Source organism: Muntiacus reevesi, chromosome 14, assembly GCF_963930625.1.
Source record: "Muntiacus reevesi chromosome 14, mMunRee1.1, whole genome shotgun sequence".
NCBI classification, from domain to species: domain Eukaryota; kingdom Metazoa; phylum Chordata; class Mammalia; order Artiodactyla; family Cervidae; genus Muntiacus; species Muntiacus reevesi.
The window spans coordinates 51,149,559-51,160,810 of record NC_089262.1 but is presented as its reverse complement, the minus strand read 5'-3'; the positions used below and the strand labels follow the sequence as shown (position 1 = coordinate 51,160,810).

Below are 11,252 nucleotides of genomic sequence, written 5' to 3'. Positions count from 1 at the left end.
GACTACCCTTCAGTGATTTTGTAGAATGCCTTTCAGTTTTTGTTTATCTGATGTTTTCTCATGATTTGATTAGAGTTATAGGTTTGTGGCAAGAATACCACAAAGGTGAAGAGTCTTCCTCAATCACCTCAGAAGGTACATGATATTGAGACAGAGACAAGATGGTGGAGTAGAAGGACCTTGAACTTACCTCCTCTCATGAGCACTCCAAAATCATAGCTAACTACTGAATAACTATCAATTAAAGAGACTGAGAAATTGGTTCAAGATGGCAGAGTGGAAGGACATGTACTGATCTGTGAGAGCACTCAAATTGCAACTAGCTGTTGAATAACCATTGACAGGAAGACACTAGAACCCACCAAAAACAGGTACATGTGTCTAAAGACAAAAGAGGCTAAATAATATGCTATGAAACAACCCAAATGAATCACAGAGGAAATCAAGGAGGAAATTTTAAAAATACCTAGAGACAAATAAAAGCAAAAACACAGGAAAAAACCCATGGAATGCATAAAAAGCAGTTCTAAGAGGGAGCTTTATAGTGATACATGATTGTCTGAGAAAACAAGAAAAATCTGAAATAGACAACCTAACCTTAAACCTGAAGCAGTTGGAGAAAAAAGAACAAACAACACACAAAGTTAGTAGAAGGAAAGAAATAATAAAGATAGAGCAGAAATAAAGACAAAGAAAACAATAGAAAAGATCAATGAAATGAAAAGCTAGTTCTTTGGAAAAAAAAAATTCATAACCCTCTACCCCTGAGACTCATCAAGAAAAAAGGGAAAGGGCCCAAATCAGTATAATTAGAAATGAAAAAGGAGAGGTTACAATTGACACCACAGAAATACAAAGGATCATAATAGACTACTACAAGCCACTATATGTTGATAAAATGGGCAACCTAGAAGAAATGGACAAATTCTTAAAAAAGAGAAACTTTCCCAAGAATGAACCAAGAAGAAATAAAAAATATGAGCAGACCAGTTACAAGTACTGAAATTGAATTTGTGATTTAAAAACTCCCAACAAACAAAAGTCCAGGACCAGATGGCATCACAGGTGAATTCCATCAAACATTTAGAGAAGAGTTAACACCTATTTTTCTGAAACTCTTCCAAAAAGTTGCAGAGGAAAAAGCACTTTCAAACTCATTCTATGAGGGTACCATCACCCTGATACTAAAACCAGAGAAAGATACCACAAAAAAGAAAACTATAGGCCAATATCACTGATGAATGTAGATGCAAAAATCCTCAACAAAATACTAACAAACTAAATACAACCATATATTAAAAGGATTATACATGATGATCAAGTGGGATTTATCCCAGGGATGCAAGGATTTTTCATTATCCACAAATCAATCAGTCTGATACACCACATTCAAACAGAAAGATAAAAGCAGTGTGATCACCTCGATAGATGCAGAAAAAGTTTTTTAATGAAATATAACATCCATTTATGATTAAAAAAAAAACTCTCCAGAAAGTGGAATAGGGAGAACCTACCTTAACTTAATAAAGGCCATATATGACAAATCCACTCATCATACTCAATGTGAAAAACTGAAAGCATGTCCTCTAAGATTAGGAAGAAGGCAAGGATGTCCACTCTTACCACTTTTATTGAGTATAAAAAGATATAAAAGTGATCTAAATTGGAAAAGAAGTAAAACTCACTATTTGCAAATGACATGATACTACACATAGAAAATGCTTTCAGCAAAATTGCAGGATAAAAATTTAATATACAGAAATGTGTTGAATTTCTAGACACTAACAACAAACAATTGAGAAATTAAGTAAACAATCCCATACCTAGAAGAAATGCTTAGGAATAAACCTACCTAAGGAGGCAAAAAAACCTGTACTCTGAAAAGTGCAGATGAAAGAAATGCTGATGTAAGAAATCCAAGATGACACAAACAGATGGAAGGATGTGTTCTTGGATTGGAAGAACTGATATTTTCTAAATGACCATGCTACCCAAGGCAATCTACAATTCAATGCCATTTACATCAAATTACCAGTGGCATTTTTCACAGAACTAGAACTGAAAAAGTTTTTTAATTTTATGGAAACAGAAAAGGCCCCGAGGAGCTAAAGCACTATCGGGAAAGAAAAACAGAGCTGGAGGAATAGGGCTCCCTGATTTCAGACTATACTACAAAGCTACAGTCATCAAAATAGCATGGAACTGGCACAGAAATAGAAACATATATCAATGAAATAGGACAGAATGCCCAGAGATAAACCTATGCACTTACGGTCTATTAATACAAGACAAAGGAGGCAAGACTATGCAATGGAGAGAAAACAACCTCTTCAATAAGTGGTGCTGATAAGCAGACATTTCTCCAAAGAAGATATACAGATGGCCAATAAACACACGAAAAGGTGTTCAGTATCGCTCATTATTAGAGAAACGCAAATCAAAACCACAAAGAGGTATCACATCACACCAATCAGAGTGGTCATCATCAGAAAATCTACAAACAGTACATGCTGGAGAGGATGTGGAGAAAAGGGAACCCTCCTGCACTGTTGGCTGGAATGTAAACGGATACAGCCATTATGGAAAACAGTATGGAGGTTCCTTATAAAACTAGGAATAAATCTACCATATGACCAGCAATCTGACTACCAGGCATATACCCTGAGTAAACCACAATTCAGAAAGACTCATGTACCCAAATGTTCATTGTAGCACAATTTACAGTAGCCAGGACATGGAAGCAATCTAGATGTCCATCAACAGATGAACGGATAAAGAAGATGTACTACATATATACAATGAAATATTACTCAGCCATAAAAAGGAATTAATCTGAGTCACTTGTGATGAGATGAATAAACCTAGAGCCTGTTATACAGAGTGAAATAAGTCAGAAAGACAAACATCATGTATTAATGCATATATGTGGAATCTAGAAAATTGGTACTGATGGACCTATTTGCAGGGAAGGAATGGCAACACAGACACAGAAAATGTACTTGTGGTCACGGTAGGGGGAGGAGAGGGTGGGATTAACTGAGAAAGCAGCACTGACATATATACAGTGTCATGCATAAAACAGACAGCTGTGGGAAGCTGCCTCATAACACAGGGAGCCCAGCCTGGTGCTCTGTGACGACCTAGTGGATGGGATGACCGGAGGGCAACGAGGCTCAAGAGGGAAGGATGATATATGTGTTTTTTATTTATATATATTTATTATATAATTATGACTGATTCGCATAGCTGTACAGTAGAAACCAACACAACATTGTAAACCAGTTTTCCTCCGATTTAAAAAACAAGTGGTGCTGGGAAAACTGGATAGCTGCGTGTAAAAGAATGAAATTAGAACATTCTCTAACACCATACATAAAGGTAAACTCAACATGGATTAAAAACTTAAATGTAAAACTGGGATATTATAAAACTTACAGAGGAAAATATAGGCAGGACACTGTTTAAAATAAATTGCAGCAGTGTCTTCTTTGAGCAATCTTCTAGAGTAACGGAAATGACAACAAAAGTAAACAAATGGGACCTAATTGAACTTGAAGACTTCTGCATGGCATAGGAAACCATAAACAAAATGAAAAGACAACCAACAGAATGGGAGAAAGTATTTGCAAATGATGCAATTGAGAAGGGATTAATCTCTAAAATATACAAACAGCTCATATAGCTCAATATCAACAAAAACAACCCAATAAAAAAATGGCAGATGATCTAAACAGACATTTCTCCAAAGAAGACATGTGTGCATGCATGTTGTGCTAAGTTGCTTCAGTCATGTCCATCTCTTTGTGACTCTATGGACTATAGTCTGCCAGGCTCCTCTGTCCATGGGATTCTTCAGGCAAGAATACTGGAGTGGGTTTTTGCCTTCCTCCAGGGGATCTTCCCAACCCAGGGATCAAACTCCCATCTCCTGCATTGTCTGCTTTGGCAGGTAGGTTCTTTACCACTAGCACCACCTGAGAAGCCCTAAAGAAGACACAGAGATGGCTAAAAGGTATATGAAGAGATGCTCAACGTCACTAATTATTAGAGAAATGCAAATCAAAACTATAATGAGGTATCACCTCACACCAGTCAGAATGGCCATCATCAAAAAGTCACTTCTGGGGTCTCTGAAGCATCACATATTTGCTCAAAACCAGTTCCTCCTGTCTTCCCAGCATATTACAATGCCTACCACCTATGTGAGAATGTTCCTTTCTGGCTGGGCTAGGGGTTGCTTCCCCAAGCTACTGAAAACACCAGACTGTGAGCTGCCAAAGAATGCTGCAGTTCCTATACCTCTGACTGACTTATTGCAGTGGTGCCATATTCCAAGAACAAGTAGGCTGACAGCTCCCTCCTTCACATTTCTGTGCCAAAGTAAGTCATTTGGATCCCAAAGAGCTCTGCTTGGGCTCCCAGTCTTACCCTCTAGAAAAATAGCTCTTTTTAGTGACTTTGCATCGCTGATCTCTTCCATCAGGGAGGTGAGTTTGGTGGGTAAGGCTGGGGACAGCTCACATTTTTCCTAGCATCCCAGTCTGTGTCCCCTACCCTGCCTCTCAGAGACCTTGATAGTAAAGGCTCTCTTCGGATAGGCTCTTTCTCACAAACCATTCAGGGAAATATTGTGTTGGCCAAAAAATTGGTTCAGGTTTTTCTGTAGCATCTTATGGAAGAACCCAAACAAGCTTTTTGGCCAACCCAATAGCTGTGAGAGGAACACTGGAATGGTGAGTTTTATCCAGAACCACCAACACAATTTCAGCTGAAATTGGGACCATCCCAAAGAAATGCAATGATTTAAATGCATTTCTTAAAGCTTAAAGTGCTTAAAGATGTTTATGATCATCATTACATATGTATAGTATACATGCTACAGTGTGAGCTATCTTCAGGAAGCTAGAATGCCAATACCATGGAGTTAAGATGATGGGAATTTCAGGGCCTGTGCAAGGCCTTGAATCACACCACATGAAAGCCTCTTCCTCAGTGCACTTCCCTGCTGCACCTGATCCTGCCACTCCCTCTCTCTTTAAGCAACAACTCTGTTTCTGAACACAGTTTGATTCCTGCCAGAGGCTATGCTGACCTAGTAGATCAGATGCAACCAACCGGACACAGAGAAGGGAGCAACCAAATCCTTTTCAGGCTGTGAGAAAATGCATTTTAAGTAGTGAAGGCAAGCAAGATAGAAGAACTGGTTTCACATCCCTCCCACAGCCCTGAGGAGCCCTCTGATGGCTCACTCCCCAGGAATGCAGAGCTTAGCTGACAGGCCTGCAGTGGTCTAGGTGTGGAGGACAACTGCCTGATATTGATTTCTGACACAGAGACCAGAGCTAATAACAGAAGGTGCCTGACCCCAGGTCTCCTGAGGCTACCTGAGAGAGGCAGGACAAGAGCCGAGCATCTGCCAAAGTACTCTCCTTTGACTGTCCTGCCCACTCTCAGCCTCTGCCTTCAGCTCTCCTGGTGAACACTGGCCTAATGAGAAGCTTACCAGTGAAAGAATGGGGAGCTCAGTCAAGGACCTGAGGACCAGAACTCAGTCAAGGTGGGAGGTGGCCTAAAGGGGACGTCAGAAGGGGTCAGCCCCTGCTGTTCCAAGCTCCCCTTTGATGTCTAAGAGGGGTTGTCCACTCAGTGTCCATCACACAGCAGACCTTCATGGTGGCCTGCCTGTTCCCACCTTACAGTGGCTCTGGGAGTTTTCTGGTGGGGGGTGTAGAGGAGTTCTGGCCCTGGAAGCCACAAACAGCCGCCGCTCTGTACACAGGGGCACAAGTGAATGAGGCCACTGCCCAGGGCCAAGACTTGCCTCACTGCTGTCGGCAAAACCCACTGACAAAGCTCTGGCCCTGAAGGAAGAACAGATGCTCCTCGTGGAAAAGATGACCCTGCTTTCACCTTGCTCTGTCATTCTTCGTTGCTTCTCTGCAGAGGATGCACAGGACAACCCATTCAGTGGGTTACTTGTCACACAGTTGAAACGCCTCCACTTCCCTTCCCACACAGGAAAGCAAGTTGTTCTGTAAGAGATTGAGAGCTATGTTATTTTAGGTTTAGCTTTGAATCTTTAGAACACTTAACTTTGAATACTTAGGCACTAAAATTCAGTTATTCTCCAACTTTACTATTTATTTGCTATAAGTACTTTGCAAAACAACTTCTAAAAGTGGATTACAAGAGTGTGACAAGAAGACTGTCCTGGAGAGAGAGCAACCTGTTGGGAAGGAAAGGGAGAGTCCTGTGTGTAAAAGACGGTCAATGCATAAGGAAGCTGTGGTACCTATACACAACGGAATATTACTCAGCTTTGAAAAGGAACACATTTGAGTCAGTTCTAATGAGGTGGGTGAACCTGGAACCTATTACACAGAGGGACGTGAGTCAGAAACAGAAAGACAAATTCTGTATATCAACGCATATATATGGAGTTTAGAAAGACGGCACCAACAATCGTACATGCAGGGCAGCAAAGGAGACACAGATGTAAAGAACAGACTGTTGGACTCAGTGGGAGAAGACAAGGGTGGGATGTTTTGAGAGAATAGCATTGAAACATGTAAATTACCATATGTAAAACAGATGACCAGTGCAAGTTTGATCCATGAAGCAGGGTACTCAAAGCTGGTGCCCTGGGACAACCCAGAGGGATATGGTGGGGAGGGAGGTGGGAGTGGGGTTCAGGATGGGGGGGGGGGACACATGTGCACCTGTGACCAATTCATGTTGATGTGTGGCAACAACCATCACAATATTATAAATAATTACCCTCCAATTAAAATAAATAATTTAAAAAAATAATTTCTCTACTTTCCCTTCCTTTCTTTTACCCTCAATAATAGCCTTTGATCCAGGTCTGCCTCTCCAAAAATGTAGAAAGGCCAAGGAAAGGACCAAGAGGAATCTTTGTTTCTGACTTGAAAAATACAAATTCAGGATGCCTTAAAAACTAGAAATAAGATGTTGAAGAAAATAGCGAGTCTTAAGTGCGTCACTTAACTGAGCATTATGCCACATAACTAGCCTGTATAATATTTTTGGAATTTTTGGAGAGAATGGAGAAACAGCTGTTAGCATCCTTTTTGAAAAATTTCACAGGGGATTACCTAGGATCTCCCTATTCTAATCATAGTGATGTTTTCACTAGGTTCTACCCAGAGAAGATGTTTCCCACAACCAAGTAGGCAGTATCCCTTTGGGAGATAGTAATATATATAAGATGGATGTTGAAACTTCAAATATGGGATAAATAATGCAGATGATTTAAATGGTCTTGCTATTTGGTGGCAGAATGACTCAGACTCACATCAGAAAATAGTCAAGTAGAAAAAATCCAGATGGGTTTGAAAGGAGTGATGGAAAATATCTGGCTGCTAATCATCCCTAATTCACCTCCTACTCCTTCTGGAGCAAAAGAGAGTCTGAAGCTCCACTAGTACTGTGAATGAAAAACAATTCTGGAAACAAAATTAGCGTGACTCAGAGCAGTCTGGAAGGCGGGCTGCCCTGGCATGTTCCCCAGGCTGACCCCATTAACAACAGGAGAGTGAGGAAGCTGCCACGTGGCTTCTGGTGATGGAGGTGTGGGTAGAGAAAGATCAGCAGACGGGATGCCCACAGACAAGCAGAGAGAGTCACAACAGACAGAAGGGGCTGCACCTGGGAACAGACCTGGATGCCGAGAGTCTGAGGCAGAGGATGGCCTAAAGTAAAGCGGACAGCTCAGCGTTGGGGCGCAGGTACCAAAGGCTGAAAGACAGTTAAGAGAAAGTGGAGTAGGCTTCCGGGTGGCTCAGCCGGTGAAGAATCTGCCCGCAATGCGGGAGACCTGGGTTTGATCCCTGGGTTGTAAGCAGAGTTATAGATTACACTGAATTTACACATACATACACACTCATACACATATGCTCACACCACGAGCCCCTTGAGAACAGAATGACTCTTTCTCCCTTTTCATCCCCAGCATCTTACAACAGTGCCAGGTGGCAGGTGCTCACTGAGGGCTTTGGAACTGAACGTTCAGAAGTGAGGTCACATGGCAGCTGGGTTTGGGGAGGCATAGATGCAGGCATTAAGTCAGCACAATGGGCTATCAGTCTAAGCTGGCTTTGAGGGATACGCTAGGAATCAGAGGGAACAGAAGCATTGCAGGCAGAAGCAGGATTAGAAATCTTAGCAGCCAGTCCAGGCAGCTGAGATGCAGCTCTGGCAATAAGGAGCTCTCAAAATTTGAAAGCGTCTTTCAGCAAGAGGCACTATAGCAGTGTGTGGAAGAGTACAGGGCTGGAATCAGCATTCCTGTGCTGGTGTGCCTGCCTGTTGTTAACCACCTGAGATGGCGGGGCTACTTATCGATTCTCTTAATGCTCAATTTCCTCACCGGTAAGATGAGAAAATAATAATTAGTACAGAGAGTTGTTGTGAGGACTAAACTTACATGTTAAGTGTTTAGAGCAGTGCCTAGAATATAATAAATACTCAATAAACATTGAGTGAAGTCATTCGGTCATGTCTGATTCTATGACCCCACGGACTGTAGCCTGCCAGGCTCCTGCATCCATGGGATTTTCCAGGCAAGAATACTGGAGTGGGTTGCCATTTCCTTCTGCAGGGGATCTTCCTGACCCAGGGATTGAACCCAGGTCTCCCACCTTGCAGGCAGACTCAACCGTTTGAGCCACCAGGTTATCCCCAATAAACATTAGTGATCACTATTATTGATGATTCTTCTCCTCTATCTAGAAAATATCCATGTGCTTTTTGACAGTGTAGGATGAGGCCTAGGACTCAGACTATCCGTAACTCCACTGGGAACATCGACTGACCTACCCCCAAGTGTCTGTCCTTCACTTTGCTGCTTGCATACTTCAAGACATCACTTTTTTTTTTTTTTTTGCATGGACCACTGCAGTAGTTTGCCACTCTGCTTTTAGTCTCAACCTTATCCAGCTAAAAGTGATCTTTCTAAAATCTAATCAGATCATCTCACTTGTCTGCCTCATATCCTTCATGAGTTCTCTCAAGATTCTTTGGGTTTCCTTTCCTAAAAAGGATGAGAGAGCTCTATGGAGAAATAGCTGATTCTAGGACTTGGGCAGGAAATATATAAAAATAACCCAGAACATCTTGAAGCATCAGAAAGTAAGGAAGTGCTCAAACAAATGAAAAATCCTGCAAGGATGGAAGTATGTCAGAGAGACACAGGCACCAACATAAAAGAGCTCTTAATGGCCAAAACTGGGATAATCTGAATGACAAAATAAATAGCATTGAATTATAACTGAAAGTACAAAATAAATATCCATGAGTTCATATTAATATAAGAAAATGATAGAATGAAAGCAGCAAACAATCACTGTTTCTGGAAACAGTGAGAGACTTTATTTTGGGGGGCTCTAAAATCATTGCAGATGGTGACTGTAGCCATGAAATTAAAAGACGCTTGCTCCTTGGAAGAAAAGCTATGACAAACTTAGCATATTAAAAAGCAGAGACATTACTTTGCCAAGAAAGGCCCATCTAGTCAAGGCTATAGTTTTTCCAGTAGTCATGTATGGATGTGAGAGTTGGACTATAAAAGAAAGCTGAGCACCAAAGAATTGATGCTTTTGAACTGTGGTGTTGAAGAAGACTCTTGAGAGTCCCAGTCCATCCTAAAGGAAATCAGTTGCAGATATTCATTGGAAGGACTGATGCTGAACTTGAAACTCCAATACTTCGGCCACCTGATGTGAAGAACTGGCTCATTGGAAAAGACCCTGATGCTGAGTAAGATTGAAGGCAGGAAGAGAAGGGGATGACAGAGGATGAGATGGTTGGATGACATCACTGACTCGATGGACATGAGTTTGAGCAAGCTCTGGGAGTTGGTGATGGACAGGGAAGCCTGGTATGCTGCAGTTCATGGGGTCGCAAAGAGTCAGTCATGACTGATCGACTGAACTGAAATGACAGAATAAATAAATGCTGGAGAAGAGACCAATTTTCCCTGCCGAAGAATTCAAAATAAATTATTTAGCTACTTCATTCTTGAGAAGGTAGCATAACTCCTCACTCCTAGGCATGGGCTGTGCCTGGCAACTTCCCTCCACAGTGTGTAGTATAGTAAGAGGGAAAATCGAGTGACTTTATAGTGGATAAATTGACACACACTGTCTCCTCCAGGTGACTAAGGTCAACCTCAGTAGTGTAACTCATAAGCGATAAAGTTCCTATGTAAATAGTATGTGCCTTTGATGTAATAAGAATGGCACTTCCCTAGGGTTTTCCTCCCACAACTAATAACGCCCGTCCAGTCATGAGAAAAGCATCAAACAAACACAATAGATGGTCATTCTACAAAATACCTAACCAGGATTTTCCAAAACTGTCAAGTTCATTAAAAACAAAGTCTGATAAATCATCACAGCCAAGAACAATCTAAGAACACATAACATACCGTGGACGGGATCCTGGAACAGAAACAGAGCATTAGGTAAAACTGAGGAAATCTGAGTTAGTATTGACTTTAGTTAATAACAACGTTTCAGTACTGGTTCATCAGCTGGGACACATCTATCCTCTTAATGTAAGATGTTAACCATAGGGGAAATTGAGTGTGGAACTCTCTGTGCAATTTTCACAATTTTTGTGTAAATCTAAAAGTTTTCTTGTAGCTCAGTTGGTAAAGAATCTACCTGAAATGCAGGAGACCTGATTTCAATTCCTGGGTCGGGAAGATCCCCTGGAGAAGGAAACGGCAACCCACTCCAGTATTCTTGCCTGGAGAATCCTATGGACAGAGGAGCCTGGCAGGTTTTATAGTCCATGGGGTCACAAGAGTTGGACCCGACTTAGTGACTAAACTACCACCACCAAAACATCTCTAAAATTTAAAGTTCATTAAAATTAAAAAAAAAAGAATCAAAAGACAAATTTTACCTGTTTCAGAATTCTGGTAGGCTCAGTCACCATTAGACCAAGCCCACTCCCAAATCAGCAGCAGCATCTCACCTCCCCATTGTTGTCCAGTCACTAAGCTGTGGCAGACTCTTTGTCACCCCAGAGACTGCAGCATGCCAGGCTTCCCTGTCCTTCACTATCTCTTGGAATTTGCTCAAACTCATGTCCATTGAGTCGGTGATGCCATCCAACCATCTCATCCATTCTGTCACACCCTTTTCCTCCTGCCTTTGACCATAGGCACACTCAAACTCTTGAATTTTTCAGAAAGATGACAACACTGGCTGCCTCACGTGCTCCAT

At 41.5% G+C, this 11,252-nt stretch overlaps 1 protein-coding gene across 2 annotated transcripts in view; it reads right to left on the bottom strand.

The window, feature by feature from the left end:
• Positions 1-5,580: 5,580 nt before the first annotated feature.
• LOC136146665 (uncharacterized) overlaps positions 5,581-11,252 on the bottom strand; it is a 234,806-nt gene continuing 229,134 nt past the window's right edge. For both annotated transcript variants that reach the window (XM_065905658.1, XM_065905657.1), the window contains exon 4: positions 5,581-6,032. In XM_065905658.1, coding sequence (XP_065761730.1) covers positions 5,669-6,032 — 364 coding nt within the window. In that variant the 3' untranslated portion in view covers positions 5,581-5,668. The remainder of the gene's footprint in view (positions 6,033-11,252) is intronic.